This window comes from Poecilia reticulata, chromosome 9, assembly GCF_904066995.2.
Source record: "Poecilia reticulata chromosome 9, P_reticulata-male-v2, whole genome shotgun sequence".
Taxonomy (NCBI): Eukaryota; Metazoa; Chordata; class Actinopteri; order Cyprinodontiformes; family Poeciliidae; genus Poecilia; species Poecilia reticulata.
In genome coordinates this window covers 25,259,799-25,286,366 of record NC_088838.1, presented here as the reverse complement: position 1 = coordinate 25,286,366, position 26,568 = coordinate 25,259,799, and the positions used below count along the sequence as shown (strand labels likewise).

The window sequence follows — 26,568 nt, the reverse complement described above, 5'->3', positions numbered from 1 at the left end:
TTTCTCAACACAGAGGATCTCACTACAGCCAACAAACAGGAAGGAAATCCTACATGACGAAAGAAAAAAAAAAAAAAAACTCAGACTAAACAAAAACATCCTGTTTGGGAAACACTTGATATCTTTGACTGAACTCTGAAACTAACGTCCTAAACAGCATAAATGAAAACATAAGCAAACAAAGAACATATTACTTTAGTTATCAACAGATTTTATTTCAGAAAAGTACAAAAAAAAGATTGTTGACAGCTAAATACAAGTCCGTAATGGCACATAGTTAAGAAATAATTAACTCTAGAAAAAGACAAAAAGATGAGAATGGCACATCAGATGGACAGCAGCGCGGGAACAAAGATTCAATCTGGAGGGTTGAAGTTAAATAAAGTCTCTAATATGGATTTTCTTTTTAAGAAACGTGTAGTGTAGACAGTTTTAAACTGAATCTAATGCTGACATGATCACTGTTTTCAGTCTGCAGTTTGGAACTAAAACTGCAGATAAAAACAAGCAGGTGACTCTGGAGACGGATTCTCTCCATATTAACAGAGTACAGTTGGATTTAATTGTTAATTATTAAAGTTCTGCTGAACTGGCATGAACCAGATAAAACCGAAGAGCTGCAGGCAGCAGGACTGAAGGCAAAAAGATGCTGAAAGTTTAATTAGGCACAAAACAAAAGTTAAAAACTGACAACAAAACAGACAGAAACTGGCGGTGAAAGTAAGATTCAAACATCCTGTAAACTTTAGTGACGACGTCTTTTAGTACCGTTTTCAATGGCAGACTGACAGACGACGACGTGAGGCTAATTAACGGATAAATGTTCATGATAGTCATCTTTTTTTAGAGAACAATAAACAAAACAGAACAGTGTGGTTCTCCTGGTGCAGGGATGCTTAGCGGGAGCAAACAGAGGAAGAAGCAGGTGATGAAGATGATGAAGGTCCAGGTGTGATTCCTGGTTGGAGGGTTTCTGTGAATATGGCGGACGCTTCCCTTGTTTCACTCGTCAGATTTCATCTTCATCTGAGCCTGCATCTGAGCGAGCATCTCCTGCATGCGCCGCAGCTGCAGAGAAACAACGAAAATAACCAGAAAATTAATAATAATAACACATGAAAAACAAACATTTAGGTTTTCAGTTTATAACATACAGCTAAAGAAATATCTTTCATAAATTAACTGTGTAAAAACCATTTAAAACTTGTGTATATTTTTATTATTTTCAGATGTAATGACATCAGGAAAGTGACTAAAGTGTATAATTAATGTTAAGAGTATTTGTTAGTAACTATTAAATAATTGCTGTAATAATTAGATAAGAGCTCAAATAACAAAACAAGAGTTTTGGTGACTTTTTAAACATCTGTTGCCATCTTGTGGCTGTGAACATTAACTTCACCAAATACTAGTTTCCTCTTTATTGTTTTAGTTTGTACTAAAATAACTTTTTTCTTCTGTTTGATTATACCAGCAGAGAAAATAGAATATGCATATTATCTTAAATAAACCTATTTTCTTTCATCGTACATTTTATTTTTGAAAAACTTGTCTTTTGGTATGATTTCCTCCTGTGTTTTATTTGTAACCTTTACCTCAGTATCTCGCAGAAATACAACTTCCGAACTGTTAGCTCATTTGACAAGCACTGAAGAAATGCTTAAAACGTACATCAACAAAGTATAACATATCTATCTATTAAAATATCACCTATTGTAATAAATAGATCCTCCCCCCTATAAGATGATCTATTTTCCTAGAGATTGTAATAAATAATATTTGTAATAATTTAGGTGAAAGACTATAATTCAGTAGAAAATTGTGTATTCTGTTCAGAACTGTAAGGTTTTTACGCCATCAATGCGCCCTCTAGAGGTCGAAATTTGTAATCACATTTTTTTGATTTTGGTCCTATAAAACACTAAACATTAATTTATTACTCTAATTATTGTATATGGGTAGATACACTTATCTGATCTTTTTCCAGAAGAAGTTTATAAAAATGAAGTTAAATTATTTTAATCTTTATTTCTTGCCATCTTTAAATCGTATACTATTTTCACAAAAATATAAAAGAAAGAAAAAAGACATAAAAATGCCCTTTCTGGGAGAATTTCTTTTCGCACACGGGCGAATCAGCTGATGGTGCAGATTGTGAATTGACAGATTTTTATTACAACATTGCAAGTTGAAAACCTTTTCAATCTCTTATTTGAGCTCCTATTTAATCATTGCAGCAAGTAATAATTAAATATTGTTAATTAACTAACCCAGTTAACTAGACAGAGTTGTTGAATCAGTTCCACTTGTTGGTTAGTCTTTCTAGTAACTTTAGATTTCAGGAGCAGAGGAAATGGCTGCAGTGGGGTTTCCTCCCGCTGCAACAATTACAGCGTGTAGAGAAAAGCAGCTTTTCTTGCCGGCGCTGAGCGCCTGGAGGTTACTGAGGTTACTCCCACCATAAAACCCAGCAAGGACATGCAGGGAGGAAGTGATGCCGTATCCTGTCGGCACACTGCTTACAAACAACCGTGATTGAGCCCCAGCTGCAGCAAGCCAATCAAGAGCAATAAGAAAACAAAATTTAAAAATTAGGATGTTTTCCTTGCTTTTAAATACAAGGAAAAGGGCAGAAAAGACAATAAGGGATCCTGAAATAGATTTTTTTTAAAAGAAGAGAAAACTTCCACCAGAGATTAATCTCAGAATTTTTCTAGATAAAACAAGAAAATTTCTGTTATTGAGAAGTCGAACATTTGATAGAAAAAAACCTTAGAAATGTTCAGATTAGTCTCAGAATTCAAGAACAAACTTGGCAATTCTGATATTGAAAAGTTGAAAAAACTCATAATTTTTCGAAAAAACAACATAGAATTTTCTGAATTTTTCCTAGCAGGTTTCCGACATTTGAAACTCAAATTTTTGAGAAAAAAAATAGAAATTTGCTATAAAAAAAAAACTTAGAAATTTAATCTCAATACTTCTGTGGTTTGTTGAGCTAATTTCTGACTTTTCAAACTCAGAAATTTTCTTGTTTTTTTCAATAACATTTCTGAGATTTTGTGGTAGAAATTTACTCTTTTTTATTTATAGTAGCAGTAAGACGCCGCCGTAAGCATCAGGGCACAGAGACTCGAGCTCAGCTTGTGCAGCCTTTTTATCTGTTTTTACCTCCAGCTCTTTCTGTAGCAGAATCTGGTCTTTATCCACCACATCCTCATCCACAGCTCTGCAGGGAGAAAAACAAAAAAATGAATGTAATTAACCTGGATTAAGAGAGGTGAGGGTTTCCTGTCGATCTGATCAGAGTCTCACCTGCCGGCTCTCTTCAGTCTCTCAGACCGGAAGTTCTCATAATGCAGATCCTGAGTTACTTCCTGCAGGTCTTGCATGTGGGTCCTAAAGCAACCAAACAGTCAGACAGCTTCATTCAGACGCTTCAAGAGCTGTCAGAAGCTCTTGAAAAGCTTCAGATGGCCACCAGAGGGCAGTAGCGTCCTGCTTCAAGCCATTTTCCAAACAGGACCGGCTCTGTTGAAGTTTTCACGTCTTACCCTAAAAAGTCCAAAAAGTTACGAAGTTTTAAGGAGACTCACACAAGCATGGTGCGTAGCTTCAGGAAGTCGTTGTGCTCTGGGTTTTCCACCTCCACCACCCCCCACGGGTACAGACGGCCACGAATCTTCTTCCCCTTCACCTCAATCAGCTGGTTGGACCCGATCACAGCAAACGGGATGCTCGCCTGCAGAAAGCACGGTAAATGTCAGTGTCTGCACAGACAAACAAAGAGGAAACAAAGAGGAATATCTTGATGATGTTTGTCCTCCCACCTTCAGCACTCGGGTCTGCTCCTTGAACTCCTCGTCTTCATCAGAGTCGGCGTCAGGAAGCTGATAGATTTTGATGCCGTGCTCGGCGATTTCATCCAGGATCTGATGAGAGTTTGACAGGAAAGCAAACCGTGAGGCTGCAGAGCAGAAACAGGTGGAAACAAACACAATCCATCGCTACCAAACGTACCAGTTTCTGCCAACATTTATTAGTTAAAACCAACATTATTAAAGATAATAAATCTTGATAAAATGTATCGTCGAAATCCTATGACAATAAATGAAACAACAAACAATACATTAAACGTCCACCACTGACTGAAGAACATATTAAAACCATTTGCCATACTTTTGTACTCAACATGTTGTAGAACATTTATAACATTTAAAGATTAAATCTTTGGAGGATCCGTCTGTCTTTACACATCTACAAAAAACTGAAATTTTGGTCCATTCTTTATAAAATAGTCCCAGTTTGGTCAAGATAACAGAGTCTCAGAGACCAATAACATCTGGATTTATGAAAATAAAACAGCTGAACTATATTTACTGATTATGGAAGTTCTCAATGCAGTTGGGTGCACTGAATTTTCTTTAGGGGTATCTGGGTGGAAGAGATGAATAGATTCTTGATTTTTAAATATTTTCATGTTTTCCTTTCACCTTACAATTATGCTCGACCTTTTGTGTTGAATATTTTTACAAGGCATTGCAAAGTAAGACAGACTTTAAAGAAAATGAAGAAACATAAAATTAAGAAAGTCATAAAATTACACAAATAAAGTCATAATAATATGAAAATAAAGTCGTACAAGAATAAAGTCATATTAAGAGAATAATGTCAAAATAATATTGCTGCTTTATTCTTGTAATTTTCAGAATCCATTTCTATTAAACGGTTAAAATAACAGCTCCAGCTTTCACTAGCCAGGTTCAAAAAGGCGGTAGTAATTTCCAGGTTTGTGTAAGAGCTTGTTGTTGCAGCAACACTTTTAATTAAAACTCTGCCATGGAGGAAAAAGGCAGGAGAGCAAAGCAGCAGACAGGTGAAATAATAACAGTCTGTGTGTGGATTCAAGCTCTTAATAAGTACGGAAAAAGGTCGCTCTCTCTCCTTTTTCTTCTCCGGCCGGTAAAGAAACAAGTAAAAACAAAGGAGCTTTCTTCTCTGCTACCGTAGGGACAGATGTCACTATTTATTATTCCAAACATCAAAGCTGCATTTTTCTTTTGTTTTCTCAAGAGCAGAATTTTTCATTTTCACAATGTAAGCTTACATGAAGGAGCCAAGAAATGCCGAGTGTTGTTTTAGGGGGACTTTCATGTGCTGGCGTACATAATGGGACAGTAATGAGTCAGCAGGGGAAGCGAGCGCAGGTTCGCCTGCTGGACTCCATGTTGTGGCGGCGGCTTGTTTTCTCAGTGGACGCTGAGTGTGTGTGTGGGGCATTGTTGTGGGGCAGATCTAAAAACAAACAAGCTATGCTGGACTCAAAGGAGAGCTTGACACCGGACCTGAGCCTCCTTCCCCCCCCTTTGGTCATGTACGCAAAAACACCCGACGTACAGAAGCGGCGTACATGGCGGCTGGATAAACATGACTGCGGCGAGGCAGAACACAAAGAATTTAGGGAAACTGTACAGTCAGAGGGAAAAATAAACACGCAACACAATGACGGGGAAAAACGAGGTGCGCGACAAATCGAGGCAGTCAGTAAGCAAATAAGATGAAGAAGAATTCAAATCATGGGATGAGATAAAATGAAAAGAACTAAAAAAGCAGCTAAAACTGAAACTTGCTCAAAGGAAACTACACTTAAAAGTTTACTAGGTCATTCCTGAAGCACAGTTCTGTAGTCTCTCATCATCTGTTTGCAGCCCCTCCTAATCCAAAATGTCTGTTTACCAGAATTATTCTGCTCCGTAACATGTGCTTAAAACAGCCTGACACCTGTAATCAGGGTCTCTCGTGGATCATCAGCTGCCAAAATCACCGCCTGCAGCAAATCCCTGTTGTCTCCTGTTGATTTAACCGTACACAATGTAGGCCTCAACGCTGCACCAGACTCTCCTCAAGAGAGCGAGCGAACGAGCAAGCTGTGTATTTTAGTTGGCACCTGTATGCTGGCAGTGGAAGCCATTTTGATTTTTATGACTATCCTGCTGGGCAATAACACAACACTGGCCCCAGCACGCCTCCTTAATGTTGTTATGGTTGGCTGTACGGGTCCAATCCACGATGTTCAGGGGACAAATCGACTGTTGCGCCAACCGGGTTCCTTCAGATATTTAATGCAAACATTCCTGACTTTTCTAGACTCAACTTGGCATTAGGAAGTATAAAAAAAAATAAAGTTTATCATTATTTTAATGCAGATATTTCCACAGTGAGCAGCAGAGTTTAGAGAAAAGAGATAGAATTAAGTTAAATAGCAGTAGGACACGAGGAAGGAAGGAAGGAAATAAAGGACAGTCACAAGGAGGGAAGAAAGGAAATGAGAGCAAGAAGTTATGACAAAGAAAACAAAGTTTGGACAAAATAGAAGAAAGACAGGAGAGAAAGAAAGAGGAAAGTAGGACAGAAAATAGGAATGAAGGAAGGACAAAAAGAGAGAAAGAAGGAAGGTAAGAGCAAGGAAGGAAAGGAGAGAATGGAGGAAGGAAAGAATTACTCTAAAGTGGACAGAAGAGAGGTAGGAGTCAAAAGCAGAAAAACAGGACACAAAAGAGGAAGGAAGGGAGGACTGAATAAAGGAAAGATGAGACAGATAAGAAGGAAGGAATGAAGGTAGGAATCAAAAGAGGAAGGAATGAAGGTAGAACACAAGTAAGGAAAGAAAGGAGAGAAAAGGGAGGAAGGAAAAAATGACACTAAAGAGGAGAGAAGGGATTTAGGAGTCAAAAGAAGGGCATAGGACACACGATAGGAAGGGAAGGAGGCAGAAAGGAAGGACAGCATTTAGAAAATGAAACAGATCCATACATAAATTTTTAAATATTGTTATTTCATTTTTCCAAACCTCTCCAGGAACCAAACACTCATGACTTTACCGCAGTGTGGATCAGTGGAACCAAGTAAATATTACTTTATATTTTTGGAAACCAAGTATTTTTTTAGTTGCGGTATTTCATCATGTTGAGGTTGACTGAGGTTAACCAGTTAGAAAATGGGTCAGGAATTTAAACGCCACAAGTCACAGCAAACATGGATTTATACAGAAAAGCAGGGATCAGACCGTTGTAGAAATAGCAGCATTAGATATACTGCAGAGGTTATGTGGCCCAAATATAGCAATACCTGCAGGCCTATACATAGGTATAATTACACAGAGGGATGTGGTGGGACAGCAGCGAAGGTTGAACCAAAACCGCCAATCAAAACAAGGTGCAGAGCCGCCATTAAAGGGATCAACGTTTTCACTGTGTCAGCCTCAGATGGCAGTAATGTGTTTATGATTTGTTCAATTTCACACAAGCAAAGCCACAAAAACAAGTGACTCAAACACCTGCTACACAATTTTCACAGGAGGAAAACATGAAACTGCCCAGGAGTCGAAACGCTGCCGACACAGTTGCAGTTGCACAGTTTTTCTCACGTGCCTCTGGAGGATGGAGCTAATTCTCCTCTGGGGTGGCAGGTTGCGTGTATCCACGAAACCTAAACTGCAACAATACTTGGAAGTGTACAAAAGCATTCCAAGAAAATCAACAATGCGCACACGGGAAAAAAAAACAAAACAAAACAATTAAATGCATGTTGGTAATAATCTACCTAGATTGAAGAGAGAATTGAAAACTTGCAGGAAGCAGGTTGATGACAGTTTGACGTAATGTTTATGTAACGGAGCAGCTCCCTGCCAGCGTCGTTAAGAAGCGCATCTGATTAGCTTTGAACCAGCAGAACATCTAAATCCTTGAAAAATCCAGCTTCTTTACACAAGTGGCCCTTTATCATTCTCTTTTAAATAATATCAGTTTGGTCCAATCTGGTTGTGAAAGGGAACAGTGTTTTAAAGCAAGAGTAACTAATGATGGACCAACTGGTGGGACAGTATGGGGCTGAGGCCCTATTTTTCCAAGGCTGAAGAATTTATTAAAGGAAAATCCTGGCCACTATGATTGCTCTGTGATCCTAATAACATTCCAGTTGATGCAAACAGCTGCTTGCTCTTTGCCTCGCAAAATAAAAAATAAAATCCTCTCTGCCACGTTACAACCAGAAACGCTCTGTGGCTTTCATACGACTTGCATGAAGTAGAAGGAAAATGATAAACATGCACAAAAATGCTATTTTCATCTACAGAAACAAATGTTTGCTCCCTTCTCCTTTTAAAATGTCTCAAAATCAGTCAGACAGGAAACAGAGTTTGTAAAAATCAAGTGTTTTCGAGTGTCACCACAGAGTCTGAGTTGAATTAGGTCTGCTTGTGGACTGCGTCATTCTTATACTCGACGATGCTTTGATCTAAAACCAAACAGTTCATGTTTATGGTCATCCTGCTGAAGGCAAACCACACACCTTAATTTTCCATCACACAAGAATTGACTTTTTGGTCAACTTTTGAACCAAAATTGACCAAAAAGTCAAATTTTGGTCTCATCTGGTGAGATCAACATCTTCCACATATTTATAATGTCCCTACATGGGATGCAGAAAATCTGAATTAGAACTACAGCCTTCTTTCAACGGTGGTTTGCTTCTTGCCTCTAATCCACAGAGATCAGATCAGTAGCAGAATCTGTCAGACAACTTTAGCTGAACTCAGTAACTGAAGCTTTAGATCCTACTTTTATGGACAGATAGATTTGTATGTCATCTACCCCACAATGACAATAAATGTTATGTCTAGTGATGATCCTAAATATCCAATGAGAGCAGGATCGGCCTGGGACAGATCCTTGAGTTCATTTGTTCATTTGTCTTTACAGAGAAACGTCCCTCTGTTATGCATGATGGAAACAAGAGAAGAGCAGAACATTTAATGTCTACATACGGCTTGAGTCTCTTTAGGAGAAGGTGATGAACCATAAGGTCTAAAAGTATCGGTAAAATCATTCTGGTTAAAACCAGGACGGATCTGTCATTTACACACTACAAAGTTTGAACCAGTAAAGTTTTCTCCAAAACGTAAGACAGAAAAGTTGGTTCAGAAATTGGTCTAAAATTTGAGAAGACTTAAATATTTTATATTTGAAGAGAGGCTGAACTACAGCAAGCTTGGAGCAAAAACAGGGAGAAGTGATGTAATTATCAACATGTTCTGACAACATGGAAAACTTCCTACAGTTTTCTGTGATTCACAAAGTATACAGAGCAAAGCTGATACAAATACAACCTAAATAAGAAAGGCCACAGTTCAGGCCATCATCTGGAAATTAACTGGAAAATCCTTTACAAAATGTATCTTCTGTCATGTAAACTCCCCAAAAACGTAAAAATAAATAAAGCACACACCTTGGTGTAGATTTTAGGCCTTTAAAGTTTAAAGTTTGAAGAGCAAGCGAGACAAAACATAAATATTAAAACTAGAAAACTAGTTTTTAAATAAAGAAATAATACAGTTTAAGAAAATCAAATAAAAGCCGAGAATAACACCAAGTCATGCACTTTTAATAGTAAAAAAGGAAACAATATTTCATGATTAATTACAAAAACAAAGGGCAGGCAAAGAAAAGAAAGAAAAGCTCATTTCTTGCTGGTTCACCATTCTTTACCCTCTTTCAAAACTTAATTTCTAACCTCAAAGATGGGAACAAACACTCGTCTCTTAGCAGGAAAAGCTTTTCAGCCAGTCATCTTTCTCCAGCCTGCAGAGAGCCTGATGAGAGCGAGGGAGACCCAACAATACCTGAACCACAGGCGAGGGTAGCAGGGATTTAGACTTCAGACAAAAAAAAAAAAACATGTTTGCATGCACCAACCTGTAGTCAACCTCTGCCTCACTTTCACTACTATAATCTGGCATTAATGGTAAAAAAAAATGGACTAGATTGTGGGTCTTTGTAGCCGCAGAAAGTTACTCACGCACTAACTGGTCAAAAAAAAAAGAAAAAAGAAATCAAGCATTTAATTTCTAAAACTGATGTAATCAGACAGACCAAAATATAAAGTTATGTAGAAATCTTGGTACTTAATAATTTATATTAATAACAATTACAAAATCAATTTTGTAATATTATTTTAGCATTATTATCATTATTAATAACATTATTGTTTTATTATTTTATTTTAACAGAAACTGCAAGTTTCTGTTAAAATAGATGAATCTTTGGTTAACACAAACTTGTTCTTCATTTAGTGAAGTTACTCAGTGGGTCCAGAAATACTAATCCAGAGAAGTGACACTTACTAAAATTACTCAAGTAAAACTAAAACGTACAAAATACTGATAAAAGTATTTTTTCCCAAAGGCTTCTCTAGTACATGTAAGCAGTTACTACCCAACTCCACCTACAGAGCATTTTGTTGCACCACCAACACAATTTCTTTCTGACCATGACATTAAAAACACTTTAATATATTTTCTACAAGTAAAAACGTATTTAAAAGTAAAAAAAAATGCATTCAAGTGCTGTGTGTCCCAACCTGCTGCATCTGCAACAGAAAGCGGGGAGGAAGCTTAACAGCCGTGGTTACTTGAAGGCATCACATGAGTACCATTGATCCACACACACACGCATGCACACACACACACACACCTATTGTCTGAGAAAAGTATTTGTACAGTTAAGACCACCCACCTCTGTGATCAAAGAGCACAGACACAATTGAGCTATTCATGTAATCTTGTATTTAAGTGAGACTTTAAGAGGGGAAGTGAATATAGGAATTCAACCTGACCAATATTTTTAAACTGGTCTCAGAGCTACACTACTAAATACAACAGATATAATCGACTCTTTAGCGGCGCTGCACTTCAGCACTTTCTCAGAACAGAGGACCGTGTGTAATGGAGTTGCTCGCTCCGTAAGGGAAAGCAGATATTTATTGTTTTAAAATCAGCGGAGATGTGAAGCAAGCCTGGGCACAATGACCGCAGGAGAGCAGGAAAATAAATATATCCGCGTGTTTGAAACACTCACAGGAAAACGGCCAAGCACAAGAGCAAGGACGCGCACAGAATGAAGTCATTCCTGCTTTCATTTCAACTTCGCAAGAAAGTTTACACTCTGAAAACTGGTACAACAAACTCAAGAAGTGGAAAAGCTCAGAAAAGATCTATGAACGATGGATACAGAAACATCTCAAGGACAGTGAAATTCACACAAAGGAATGAACATTAGCCAAAAAAATATAATTCCTAAAGAAAGTGTTTCTTCACAGAGTGCTGTAATCAAAACAAACTATTTGAAAGTTAAGTGGAAGGAAAACATTGGAGGGGGAAAAAAATCCACAAACAGCGATAGTCTTAAGAGGCCTGTTTGAGTTTGTGGACAGAGGAGACTGTGAGGTTGAGGAGGAAATTTAAATGTTGAAGTAGATGGCGTAGAGCTGATTGAGGAGGAAGAGGAGCAGATCATCCATCCATCCATCCATCCATCCATTTTCTTCCGCTTATCCGGGGTCGGGTCGCGGGGGCAGCAGCTTCAGAAGGGAGGCCCAGACTTCCCTTTCCCCAGCCACTTCTTCCAGCAGACGCTTGGCATTTTGCTCTACACTTAGCGTTTCTCGTGTCAGGCGCATTTAATTTACAGTCAAAGTCTACGCAGAGGCGCGTTAGACGTGTCAAAATTGCTCTAGCCATTGTTTTGCTTACACTGAACACTCCTGATGCGTCAAACGCTCCAATGTGCTTCCACACAGACTTTGAATGTAAATCAGACGGGCCAAACAAAACATGTTTGGTGTGAACGCACCATAAGGCTACTGTGTTCTGACTAGAGGTGTGCTGATCAATCGGCCACCGATAATAATCGGCCAATTGCAGTAAAAAGTGTCTGATCGATGATCGGCGATCACGGTCTCTTGTTGCCATTCACACAAACCGATCAACTGCATCTCATTTCGCAGCTTGCCTGTGCAGCTGGTCTCCTCTTTCCTTCACACTGCGCAAGCGAGCAGCAACAAATCCTAAGCAATGTGTAACTATAACGCACTGAGTTACTGGGGAAGTTTGCGTGCTGCGGCGGAAAATTGAAGCACGTGGGGTGAAGCACGTCAAAATGCATCAACACGACAAATCTAATATGGCATAAAAACAATGCCATACTTGATGGAGTTTGGCTATATTGAGGCTCACTGCAGTAAAAAAGACATATGGAGGATCAGAGAGCAGGTAAAGCAGTGCACAGCTACAAACACTCACCCGGATTAGCATGACGGTCAGAAAGCTAAACAAATAACCCGCAAAATTATTTAAGTCTTCGAGCTGCGGTGTAAGACGCTGGTTCTGTTCTCGCTGTTGAACCGCTGCTACGCGCTACAGGTAGTAATATTTCACAGACGGAGCGCCGCTTCTGCTCCACCTGGCAGTGACTCTCACACCGAACCTCTGTTTAAAGCTGCAACATCGAACCTAAAAAAATTAATTTTACATACGTATTAAAACTTTCGCTGTCCTAACATGAGACAGATAATCTCTGAAAAAAATAATCGATCTCCTCCCAGTTCTGCATAATTAAATTACTCCGCTCAGTCAGAAACAGCCAATCAGAAATAGCAGTAATCAGCTAGCCGCCATGCTATCAGGAAGTTTTCATTCAGTAACTCAGGATTGTTTATTGTAATGGAACCTGTATTTGCCTTTGAATGTTAAGTTTTATACTTGAATTTTTTTTTGCAATGTTGAGAGGTTTTTGTTTGATTCTTTGCATTATTTAGTCTCTTCAGAGCCTTCATATGTTATCAGTCTGTTAAAGATAGTATTACCGATAGCAGTACAATTTGCACAATGCCTGTTTTTTTCTTGGAAAAAGTTATTAAAAACTAATTTTTGTCTAAATTAAGGTGAATTCATGGTTCCTTTTTCCACATAATGTAACCGGTAGTGCTTTTGATTAAAAAAATAATAATTATGTGGGTGATTGGAATCGGTATCGGCAGGAAAAAACCTGATCGGCACATCTCTAGTTCTGACTATAATTTTTATCAAATTAATTTGCTTTTCAACCCAGCGTTTTGCTTTGGGGGCGCAGGATAAAACTCATATGACTAACACTTTGTTGTTCAGCTCAAACCAGACAACTTTATGTGTTGCTCACTCTGCAATTCCAGTCTAAACCTGCTGTCCTCCCAGCTGAAAAAAGTAATACAGTTTGAGACTAAAGCCCTATACAGGATATGACTTTAGGGTCCCAGACTGAGAGGATCAGCCTCTCAATATACCCTCCTCAGCGGCAATTTATAAACCAGGAGCATAGCAACCCCGGAGAAGGAAATTGGCATTAGATGGAAGGACAAAGCAAAAAAGCGCTTTGTGAGGCAGTTCCAGGAGAGGAACGACTGAGGAAAGCACAATTAAGGGGAGGAGAGGTGAACGATGGGAGAAATGTTCACCACGTTCTGAGTCTGAGCTGCACAGACTGGACGTTTCGTCTTCTCAATGGAAACAGTCTCGGCACATTACAGGAAACTTATATTGTTCCATACAAGCCGTTTCCCCTCATAATAAGAGAATGGACAAGCATTGAGGAAAGCACAGGGGAGCAGGGATTTATTATGAGACGAATGGCTCCAAACTGTGAGAAAGTGCCAGCAAAACACAAACTAATAAATTGTGAGGGCAAAAACACTCGGAGTTATCCATCATCCAAGGTTTTCAGCTTCCTGGCAGGTTCTTGGCTCCTGCAGGTCTAACCTCAGAGGAAGGTCTGATGTCCTGCTTCATTAAACACGACTGACTGCTGAGAATGAGCCACATAATTTACCCAGAGGTGGGCAGAGTACCCAAAAATTATACTCAAGTTAAAGTACCGTCTCCTCAAGTAAAAGTGAAAAGTAGTCCTCCAAGAAATTACTCAAGAGAGATAAAGTACTGAGAAAACAGTCAAAACATTATATAATATTTAAAATCAAATATATAGTAAACAGGATCTGATCTGAAGTTTTCCACTTTGATTCCTCTGATTCAAATGTATTTTAAGACAAAAAGAGAAATCTTATAAAAATTCCTCTTTTTTTAACTCATTTGAGTCAAAAAATTTTGTTGCTTGTTTTGTTGCTGGTTGTTAATTGTTTGTTTTATCAAAACGTGTCTCTCTTGTATCAGATCTTGGATTTCAATGAGACAACCTGCATAAATAAAAGTAAAAAAGAAATAAAATAAAGTTATGTGAAAATATTGGTATTTTAAGGACCAAAATTAAAATAATTCATATGAATAAAAATTAAAACACTGCAAAATCAGGCAAAAATAAATATTTTTCCAAATCAGTTTATTTTGATATTAAATTTGTGAAACTTTAATAAAAACCGCATGTGTGAATTTTTGGTTAAAACAAGCTTATTCATCACCCAGTGAACTTACAGTACAGCGATACTTCCTAATAAAGTTACTCAAGTAAAAGTAAAAAAAAAAAATAATAATACAGTGTAGGAAAAATAAAAAGTTACTTTAATAAATGTAACTAGTCAAGAAATACTTCAACTAATCTGATCAAGATCTGATCAAGCCTACTAATACACAAGCCAGTTCCTTTAAAAGACACTTAAGATAAATATATATGCATAAATAACAAACAAAAAATACTTCATATATGATTTATGCAGGGAATTCTGACTTATCACATTATTTGTTAAAAATGTCTTCTTGCTTTTGCAAAAAACAATTCCAGCAGCATACTGAGTAAAATGACATGGGATGAAACTGAAACGTGTGCATGCTCAACCTGCAGCCAAACAGGAGATAGAAGGAATAATCTGCACTCATTAGAGACACGGTGCCATTTCTAAATGAAGATTTGTCAATTAAGCCTCTAGATTTCCTGTCGATAACAACTTTCCAAGAAACTCACAATCACATGAAAGATTTAAAGATTAAGTGTGAGCTCAGAAAGGAAAACAAGACAAAAACTATTTATCTGTAGGTGCAGATAACAGAAAAAAATGGGCTGCTAAATCCTCAGTGGTATGGGTTTCTGGGAAAAGATGTGAGGATTTCTTAGAACGTTTTGTTTAACTCTTTGGCTAATTGCTGCTTGGTGTACAATGGGAAATGTCTGTTAGGGGAACATTTAGTGGAGCTTTGGACAAACTGATGGGCAGATAACCTCACAGACAGATACTGCAGCACTTTTATTTGTGCTGCTATGGTTACATGTTTACCACAGAAGAAAACACATAAGAGGGGTGTAAAGACAAATGTCACGTCCGACTTCTAGTCAGGACACGTGACCTGCTCCAAGCTGCCAGGCTCGGGTTTGTTTCTGGGACAGAGTGGTGACAGGAAACATGGGTTTGTTCATGTTTGGTGCCAGAGGAACACTTAAAAGGTCTAGGAAGGTTACACCATCAAACAACACAGCAGCCTAACTATAAAGTCAATTTTCATCACAATGGAGATGGATTTCTGTTTTGATTTTTTTAAATGGCTCCCACAGGTAAAAATAACTTTAAAAAAAGCATAATGTGTAATTTTTATGTCCATGTCTTTTCATAAAAGTTCACCTTTTTAAAAAAAAAGAGACAAAAGGCCGTCACTTTAATGACCAACATGAGACAACGTAAAGAGCCTTGGTGATAAATGAGTGAGTTGAAAGCAGAAAGTGAGAAAAAACGAGGTGGAAAAACAGAGAACAGAGCAGCCGGCTGCCTAGTCTGACGCCTGCAAGGCAGTCGACTCCAAGGCCTGAAGACGAGTACGAAGAGGAGGAGGACAGATAGGCTGGCAGTCAAAAGAAAATGTGAAAAGATTAAAAACCTCAAGTTATGACTCCATGATTTTAAACAAGCTGTCCACAGTCGCCACATGCTTGATCAGCAGAAGGAATTGTTGGAATTTCTATAACTCGATCAAATTGACTTGGATTCCTTAGATTAAAACTTGATAATCAACTGAATTTAATTTGGTACTTGAATGTGATTATAATTTACGATTGGGTTATAACCTGGCATGAATTGGATCCACTTGTCCTTTAGAAAGAGATTATATTCGACGTTCTTTGGTGCTGAATGAATAAAACTGAACTGGGAATCGGTTCATAGAAGCGGCTGGAAAGGAAACTCAGAGGCAGCGAGACACACAAAATTGTGAGTCAAAATCACTAATAATGGGTTAAAGTTCCTCTCTGAGGTTCTTTATCAGCAGCTATTTGTTTGTTTTATCTCTTTCTTCATCACACATAATACAAACAGCAGAATGCTGAGCAATATTAAGCACCACCAACCAATCTTGCAGCTACGATAAAGCAGAGAATCAGAAATGTATCCCATAAATTTTTAAGTTATTTGAATCATTTTGGGAAATGTTTTAGCCCTATTTATAAAGATACTCTCAATCAAATAATGCAACCTCTTCTCGTCAGCTCCACAGAGCTGTAAGCATGACTTACAGCTCTGGAAAACCTCCTGGTTATTCTACCAAATACTGATTTCTGAACATTAGTATTGTTGTTTCTAAATAAACATGAACTTGTTTTCTTTGCATTTTTTGAGATCTGAAAGCACTGCAAGATGAGAACATTTCTCATTTTCTGCAAATAAATCCAATATTCTGCTTGGAATTTCAGAGACATGTCAGTTCATTTTACTTAAACCTATAAAAAGTAAAATCAGAGAAACTGAACATTTAATTTTTTTTTCCAGAGCTGAATGCAAGGATTAAGATGGCTTGGAGGATTGAACTTAACAGTGTTATGTCCCTCAGATATTAAGGGTTAACAACAATCTAATGCGTAGGAACAACAGCTAATGAGTAGGAATGAAGTGAGGAAGCAAATGTTACTGCTGTTACTGTGTTACTGCCTGGGTTAATTTATACAGGTATATTGTAGGACTGGGCCGGTCTGAGTGGTTGCTTTACTTATAAAAGCTGTAAGAAACCTAAAAAAAACAAAAAAAGAGACTTATGTCTGCAACCAAAAAACCAACATTATTTGTGTGGAGGGCTAAAGAAGCAGGAAAGCCTGTTAAGTAGTAACGAATATGTGAGGTTATCATCTGAAAACACTCACAAGTGTCCATAAAATAAGGTGTTACTACGTCCTTCCCCTGTGGACAGCAGGAAGCCGAGGAGCGTGCAGGCAGGCAGGCAGACAGACACCTGGGTCAGCTCCAACAGGAAGTATCTGGAGCGACTTAAAATTGGATGATATGTGTTGCATCCATGTTATATACAACACTCCTGTTCCTCTTACAGTTTCCTCTCATTTATTGCCCCTCCCTGGACTTTTAAACAATCTGGTGGTGTCATGAAAAACACAAAAAGGTCATACATCACTGTAATTACACAGGGAAGCACACTGCTGCTCTTCAAAACAAACAGAAAGACGCCGGACACAGAAAGCTTCCAGAACGCACGGATGAAAGATTTAGGTTTCACCCAAGTATTCTGTCATTAATTTGTTAATTTGGACCACATGTCAGGAATAAACGTTTCATCTGCAGGTGGAATAAAACAAATAAATGGGAGATCCTAAAGAAATGCAGCAATACTTTTATCGTCATGTCTCCTTCTGTGGAGAACTTGGCTTTAACGACGAGACATGAAACTTACCCGTCTCTTCAGACGATCCCTCTCCCTCAGTGTGAGCGTATCGGCCTTGGCGATTACTGGAACAATGTTGACTTTGCTGTGGATGGCCTTCATAAACTCCACATCCAGAGGCTTTAGACTGGCAGAGAGAAGAAACAAGGAAATTAATCAGAAAGAAGACAATAAAACATGAAAACAGCAGACCCAAGAAAGAGGAACAGGACAGGAGAAAAACTGAAAACAGAAGAAACAGAACTAAATGATTAGAGGAAGCCAAAGTTTGCTTTACAAAATCTTTAAAAATAGAAACCGTTTAGCCAGAAGAAACTTAAGAAAAAAAGACACGTCTCTGTCTTAACAGTTTTAAACTAAAATACTGCTTATATTTACTTTAGTATTTGTGACATGTTTGCATTATTTTTACCCGTGTCCAAATGGAGAAATGAAATAAAAGCAGCAGTGCACCCTGTTGTCCACTATGTGCCTCCGGTTCAGCCCACTCTCGTCATGTAGGTATCGCTCAAACTGATTGTCAATGTATTGGATGATGGTCTTGAAGCTGATGTCAGAAAAAACAAACACAGATACATACTTTTTAAAAACAATTAGACATATAGATAAGCACCAAAAATAGGCCAAGTAAGCAACACAGATACATATGGACGACATATTGAACTCTTCAATGAGATTTTTGTGTTTTTATACACAGTTAAGGGCAAAATTACTCAACCGAAAGATTTAGGTTCATAATCTTAATTTTATTGACTTGTTTCTTCTGACTGGAAGCTCTTTTAACATTTCAGAGTCATCATAATCCTGACATGGAAGGAGGTAAATATTAGGGTGATGGTAAGGAGGCTTTCCAATTTTAAAGACAATGAACAAAGACAAATAACCAAAATACCAGCATAAACATGTAAAAAGCTTATCAGCTCTTATAAAAAGTGTTCTATTGGTGTAATACAAAAATGCTTTTCAGCTGATTATTGAGAAGCACATAAAGTTTTCAAAAGTATTGTTTGTGTCTAAATTTATATAAAAATAAATTATTCTTATTTAAACATCTTAAAACATTGTTCTTTATCTTTTTTCCCCAATTGGGACTGGGAACAAGTCAAACATATCTGTTTCTTTTTCTTTTTTTTTCTTGAAAGTCTTTTCATTAAAATTAAATGCATTTTTTCTTTCTGAAAACAGGAGTTACAAGAATATATACTGCTCAAAAAAATAAAGGGAACACTTCAGTGTTCAGTTAAATGTTAAAGTGTTCCCCTTATTTTTTTGAGCGGTGTATTTCCATGCATGAAGGCAGAATACCAAAAACAAATAAAGATCCATACTTATTTAGTTACTTTTCGACGTTCTCTAAAAGTATAACAGGTTTAAGAGGATGATTGTGTTAAATCTGCTCAGCCATTAGATCAGATGTACCAGTCTTGGCTGTCGATGGCGTCACCATATCCAGGGGTGTCAACCACGGTGAGCCGAAGCTTCACCCCTCTCTCCTCGATTTCAACAGTGGATGCCTCGATTTGGACTGTCCGCTCAATTTTCTCTGACGGGTTAAAAAACAGTTAACAGAAGCACAACACCTGGGAAAATGTCCTTAATGTGATATTTATACAACATTAAAAATACATTTTCTCCCTACATGCGTCAAATACTTCAAAAACAGAGAAGTTGACTTCTTAAAACTTTTTGCAGTTACAAAACTTGATCAATTTGTTTTAAGTAAAACAAATCCTAATCTGGCTGAGTCATCAGAAGGGCCGTCATTTTGAAGGCTGCAGCATTCCAAACGGTCCTTCCTCAAATAAAGCTCTGCTGGAGACATTTCTTCTTTATTACAGAGTCTGTACGCTTGTGCATGTGAATTAGAGAGCATACCAGCAGCTCCAGGGATGTAGCGCTCAGGGTAGAGATCAGTAAGAAACAGGCTGTTTATAAGTGTTGATTTGCCCAACCCGGACTCTCCTATTTAAAAAATTGAAGAAAATTCATTATGTATTTAAAAAAATAAACAAATAAAATCAACTTATGCAGTTAAGAGTGATCACTCACCAACTACCATAAGGGTGAATTCAAAGCCTTTCTTCACAGATTTTCTGTGCACTTGGTTTGGGAGGTTTGCAAAACCGACATAACCAGTTGAATCTGGAAACTGAAAAACATTGAAAAAAGAACATCTCAAATCTGTAATGTGAGATATAAAATTCAAATTATAACATAGCAATAAAGACCATATCAGAGTAGATTTATTTTATGGGCTCGTTTTCTTATGCTTCACCAATTTCAGTGAATAAACTGGTCATTTCTTAAGCTCCAAGTCAGTGCAGATGTAGGTGAGATTGCTGGCGAAGCCCATCACTGGAAAATTCCAGCAGCCAATAAAATAAAGTCAAGAAGCACTTGAGTTTAGACAGGATTTCCTTTTTAAATGCTAATACAATCATGTGGGCAAAACATTAGTACCACAATAAGTCACATGGATCTCATTAGTAAGCTCTCTTCCAAATGTGGGAATTTAAAGCAAAACTACACGGTTGTGTCGTTCTCATCCTCACCTTTCCTTTTTCTCCAGACTGCGACATCACTACTTGTTAAGAGTTACGCCTGCAAGTAAAAAGAAAAGACTAATTTGAGGATGATGTGGCATGGCCCATAACATCTCATGTACAAAGCTAAAAAAGAACCAAAAAAACATTTGATAAAGCTGAACTCCATAGATACACCGGCTGCAGAATAGCAGGTGTATCGTCTAGTAGTGCACCCCATTCACTCTATCACCCCAAACGGTTGACAGAGGAACAAAACCAGTGGTTAAATCAGCAGCATGATGACTGAGCAGGAAGACTGGACTTCATTTTATCAACAATGAACTGCCTCCTGAGCTGCAATGTGAGAAACATTAGAGTGAAGTAATGGTGCCAGATACAGATTCAGGATGATCCTGAAACCATTTATTCAGGACTAGGTGCCGTGGAAACCTAATCTGAGCCCAGTCCATTGGTATGTAACGAACCAATCAAGTGCATGAACACTTTGGGAAGGAAAGCATTAAATGTATAACGTTGTAGTTTTGGGCCCCCTTTTGTAAGCACATGAAAGTGGGCAAAGATCCTTGATACTGACAGGGTGGTTTCACCAAGCCTGCAGGGAGAACAATGGATGTTTAGCCTCTTGGTTCCTGAAACTTTTCCGATATGGGCCAGCTCAGCTGAAGGAGAACACGTGTCTCACCCTTGACTGGAGTTCAAGGTCAAGGACTACAAAGCCACACCAATCATTTAGGGAGGCAAAGACAAGGGGCGTGACCCGGTCAACACAAAATGGAAAGTCTTAGAGACTTCCCAAGAAATAAGAGCTGATTAAAAGGAAATAACATAGAAATATTTATATGTGAACCTGAATTTAAAAATGCAGATGTCAGACAGTTTGCGAGAAATCAATTATCAGTAAATTGATGAATGAAAACAAGACAGATTTCAGTCTTGTGTTACCAGCTTTAAAATGCTTGACACACTCATTTAAATTTTTCAGCCCATATCAAGATATTTTATGTTGTTAAAAAGCCGATTGTGCCACAATGAATTGATAAAACCCATTAACAAGCTTAAAATCTTATTGAGAATGTGTTCTTGCATTATTATGCCATTACCATTATGTAACTTGAAAAAGGTCTCAAAGTAGCAATATTACCGTTTATGACAATAACTTTGGGGACAATTTATCATCCAGCAAAATTTGTTAAGGTGCAGGCCTACTCCTGAAACTTTCCACATCTTATAAAACCAGCAGCTGAATTGAATTTCAAGATTTGAACAGGGAGCAAAAAAAATCCAAATCAGAATCCAATTTCCAACTTGAAACTCAGAAAATCCAACTTCCAGGTACAACCAGAACAGACAAGCACTTCAACCTACTTAACAGCTTTATAGAAAATCTGAAAAATTCATTATTCGTGTACTAAAGTCTAATACTGCAAAGTCTGAGAAACAGTGGCATACAAAAAAAAAGTCAATCCCTTTTGAGTATTTTGCTTTACATGTGAAAGTGTTAGCCTTCTGGTGACATAGGAGACATTGCCATTACATGAGTCACCTTTCTGGCCATCACGCAATCTGTCTTGAATCTTATGACTATCCTTCTAGTAATTCAATGAGCACCAGATAAGCTAAAGTGCATTATTCCAGCCTTGGAACAAAGTGGTGAACACACCAACAGACTGACTCACAGCCCAGGGTAACACCAGCCTAATCATTGGTTTCTAGCCTAAAAACACACCTAATGCAATAATTAATGTGTTTTCTTTTCTAATGGACTTGTGAGCGACCAAAGCGGGCCACCCGAGTGCATTCATGTGTATCAAACACATACACCGACCCCAAAGTGTTGTTCCTCGTCCGGCTCTGTGGGAACCAGCATTAGTCGGGCAGCAGATTAATTAAACTGTTCCAAAACCGCAGCTGTAATCTCACAAAGACAACACTACAGGACACACACGTAGGAGGCACACTTCAATAAGGCTTTCTTAATAATAGCCATTTAATCGGCTGGACTGCCAAACAGCTTACACACCTACACACACAGCGACCAGCGGGTCATGCTTGTGAGAGATTGAACTATTGAGAAAAATACCACATCAAAAACAGTGAAATTTCAAACCTGTAAGACAAATATACAGTTCATTTATTAGTTGACAAAATGCTACAAAATTTCAGAAAAGGTCTAACGATCCTAATGGAAACGTAACTTCTCCACAGGTGGAGTCTAAATAACTTATTAGGAAGACAGATCGGATTTTACAAACTGAAGTCTTGGTGAGCTGAAATAACAAACCTGGCAATAATTCCCAGTAAACAATCCCAGAACTGGTGAACATTCATATGTACATCTCCTCAAAGCTGAATGTTATGGTTATTAGTCTCATAGTTGAGAGATAATATCAGGTGTAAGATGTTTTTAAATTATTACACTCTCTGCATTTCTTTGATTGCATCTCTATTCATTTTCAACATCAAGAAATGGCAGAGGACCACTTCCTTATTGCATAGAGAGGAAGTGTTTGGTGGTTTATAAATTTTAACAACCTCAAACAGGCGTTTCATCCAAACAAATTTAATACAAGAGAAAGACTGAGGCTCAAGGCATCCACAGTGTCTTACATGTGAAAAGCCAGAATGAGAGAGGTAGTATGTTGGTGATTAATTCAACATTTAAGTGTCTTAATAAGCTCAAACATGATCAATTGTAATTTGATTACATTCTGTAAGAAAAACTGATTAAAGAGGCAGTGAATGTGACCAAACTCAACTCTACCAATTTTATTCTTCTTTTCACATGTTTTGAACTGTATTGAGACAGCTTGCCTTTTTTGGAGCATTTGGTTTTTGAAGTTGTGAAAAAACTTCATTATTGTTGACAATTTCAAGACAAGTTTGCTGAACTAAAGAAATTTCCCTTAAGAAATTGAAATCTCATAGTTTTTCCTCATCCATGCATAATTCTAATATTACATATTATGTCTTAAGAACTTCAATAAAAATAAAAAGCATCAAATAATCTTAAGTTGTAGTTTTTTTAAATAAATCAATTGGTTGAAGATCAAAATATATTTCCTTGATTAGCTTTCATGAGATGCTGCTGAAATGTTTCCCCCCTCTTCATTAAACAACCTGTTGTTGGGAGTGCTAATTTTACATTTAGAAATTTAATAATTATCTAAATTAGACAGTATTTGATATTTTTTTATGATTCAAAACTACTGCCTCTATCTTTACTTGCGTATCTGCAGAGGTTTTCTTTAAGCCAAGTAAGTTTCTCAGTTTGTATTTCTGTCTTTCATTGAGGTCTGACCAACAAATTATTGTTGGTCAGACCTTTAAAGTAAAAGGCAATATGTTTATTACAAAACATGGTGAGTGAGCAGTTATCTGTACCACCAAAAATTTTATTTAAATGCAAAATGCAATTATAGAAGATCTGATTAATAAAAAAACAAAAACAAGAATAAAGGCAAAACTGTGACGATTACTATAATTATTTTCCTAAGTTAAAATGGTTCATTTAGATGTGAATACTGGTGTCTTATGTGTTTGTGAATTATTGTTTTTTTATTCAGTTTTTCTCAGCTGTGTAGCTGGATTATTCAAAACCTCCAAGACAATAACGTTGGCCCACTTTGTCTGTCTCCATGAATCATATTTTGTTGTTGCATTCACACCATTCAGGAAAACAGGAGGAAGCATGCTCTGGTGGTTTTGTAGATGGGTGCATTGGTGCTTGAGTGGGAGATAAAGTCACAGGAAAGGGGAAGGTCAGAGACTGGTCAGGGATCGGGGTTCAGAGACGCTATTCCCCGGCAGGATACATTCCTTTGATATCAAATTTATTTGTCCAGCTAAGTTGTTTTCTGTAGTAGGAGACAGCTGTGGACATTAGATTACAGCTCCTGGAGTCAGTCCTTATGCTTGAACCGCTAGACATTCGGTAAGAATGGAAGTAAATTACGCAGGTTGTCAAGGGGCCAAAAACACAAGCAAAGATGAATGATAATTCTTCAATAGTGGCCTGCTGCCACATAATACAAATATTTAATGGTTTCCCACTCTTATTGTCAGGTTGTCTGAAAGTTAAATTTATTATTGTGCCACGTAATAAATAATAATCAGATAAAGGAAGAAGTTTTAGAATATGCCACAAGTGGGCTTAATATGAATTTTTTAGCACAAATGAGTGAAACCAGCCTATTTTACGTCAGACATGTTCTAATAGGTCAGAAGCATTCGATAGTTTTTTTTTTATGATTAAGAAATGCATCAAACATAAGAACTACCAGACTGGGTTTTTGTCTGTCATTGGACAAGCTGGAATAGAAAATGTTGGCAGGTTTTGAGAAATCGCACAGTTAAGGAAATGTTCTACTACCTCTGTAGGGAATACATACAAGGGCTATTGTTGATAGTACTGAATTTACTAGTTTTGGTTAATGTAAACAGGTAACTAAAAGAAATAAACTATGTCATTCATAAAATTTCTTGGATGTGCAGCTTTCCTCTTCATCAAAAAAGACAGACATTTTCAAAGTTCTTATTTCCATAAACTCAAGTCTCATTGTTGTCTCAATATTTATTTCTTTGTTATTACTATTGTTTTATTTTTATTTAATTAATCTTAAAAACTGTTTTTATTGGATTCCTGTCCAACCCTTTTAAGTAGTACTAAAATAAACATATCACTGCGTATTATAGTTATTTTACATCATTTTTAGTGCTACTTTTATTTGGAAAATCCAGTTTAATTGCATGTGGTTCCCATGGAGGACATTTCACTTTCCAATTGTAGAATAATTTACAGTTTTTGCAGGAAACACAGCGAATATGGCTCCCACTCTTTTCTGGTGTCGCTACTTTTGGTTCTGATATAACCATCATTAGATCACAATAGAAAGGCTTCCCGAGGTTCTGTGTAGATAAAAAAAATTGTTTAACCATCCAACCTTTCACTACAAATTTGAACTTTTTAAGTTTGAATATTTAATAAGAAACCACTATTGTAGACGCTATATAAACAGGTAACTAAAATAAAATAACTGATTAGGAGCACAATGCATTTTGAGATGTGCAAAAATTATTGAGCTGTAATCCGTCTTGTAAATAAGATATTTAGTAACTTTAGTTTACTGTGTTTTTGGTGATCCAGAAAGATACATTGTTATAACTTTGCTCTGTTTTGATAATTATTTAAATTTACTAGGAATGATGTATTGCTAAGACACTTCCATTTTCAATATATTCAGAAAGAAGGGAAAGGTTTGTATTTATGGTAAAAGAGAACCATAAAAATAGTGAAAGCATCACAAAATCACTTATTGCAAGCTGGCCTTAAAATCTCCAACTGCTGCATTTTTATTCTTTTAAGAGTAACATCTTTGATTGTTCAATGTAGTTTGTCAGGAAATGCTTAAGTCTCAGCCTTCCCTGTATATGTGAAGAATAAATATTCAATCTGATCAAATCTATTTATAGTAGACATTTAAAACTGAATCCAACTAATTTTTTAAGAAACGTTTAAAAACAAGACACTAAGTGAGTTCAAATCCCTCAAAAATGTATCATTTTTTTCTTTAAGACAAAAAAAGAATAAGAAGAACGTGTTTGGACATGTGTAAAGTGATGAAGGGGGAAATAAAACAAACTTTAAATCATCTCACAAAGTCTTAGGGCCTCTGAGTTTGTAACATTGATGTCCACCACACCCAGTTTGTCAGACATTAAGTTTACAAAACACCAACTGAGACAAGGTCACTGTTGTTTTGACCTACAGTACACCCTAAGTGAAATACAACATAACATAACCTTACTCTCTCCTGCTTTAACGCCATGTTTTATAAACAGATTTTAGGCGTAAAACAGAAAGGAACCTGGCCTAACGTTACATGCCAAACTTTAGCATGCAACAGTTGTTACCGCGACCGGTGTCGTGTTCCCAACTCGGCTTCCACAGGCTCTCCAGCGAGCTCTTTTCCACAAACTCCGAATAAACTAAAGTTTTCGGATCAAAATTACTTTTAACGGGCGCGCCGCGTCTTACCTGCACGGTATTCTGAGGTATAGTTAATCAACCGGAGCCTTTACGCTGTTGCTACTATCCCAGCCCAGGAAGGGGAACCCGGAAACTGCTTCCCTAAGTCCGCCCTCCTCCAACCAGCTGCTGGTCAACGGCTGTCCCGTGGCGTAACTGCCGCCATTACGGCTCCGCAGAGTGGGTGGCTGAGCCATTCATCTTCTGACATATTAGAGCCAATATGGCGGACACAGAACTTCAGTCACTTTAAACGTCTGTTTTTCAACGTCTCTCACCGTTAAGGCCATTTCTGATTAGTTTGTAGGTAGCGTCCAAATTGTCACAGTAAAAACATGTTTTACCATGGAAAATAAATTCCCACTTGAAATTAAAATTGGGCATCTAGAGCAACACGAGGGTATGGAAGCCAGTTTCCGCCACTCTAATAAAGAAAATATCATTATGAGACAGTTATCACTTTATACTAGGATAGTATATCATTATAATGTGATATAATGTAATTAATGTCATTATGTTGAGAT

At 37.4% G+C, this 26,568-nt stretch overlaps 1 protein-coding gene across 1 annotated transcript; it reads right to left on the bottom strand.

Moving 5' to 3' along the window:
- Positions 1-190: 190 nt before the first annotated feature.
- zgc:63587 (septin-2) lies at positions 191-26,204 on the bottom strand. The gene is made up of 12 exons (XM_008418164.3): positions 26,054-26,204; positions 20,026-20,074; positions 19,523-19,622; positions 19,349-19,435; positions 18,893-19,016; positions 17,886-18,020; positions 17,483-17,600; positions 3,831-3,932; positions 3,597-3,742; positions 3,316-3,399; positions 3,172-3,229; positions 191-1,068 (listed from the first exon to the last, which is right to left on the bottom strand). Exons 2-12 carry the CDS (start codon positions 20,050-20,052, stop codon positions 1,003-1,005), a joined length of 1,047 nt encoding a protein of 348 aa, XP_008416386.1. The 5' UTR covers positions 20,053-20,074; positions 26,054-26,204; the 3' UTR covers positions 191-1,002.
- Between the last annotated feature and the right edge of the window lie 364 nt (positions 26,205-26,568).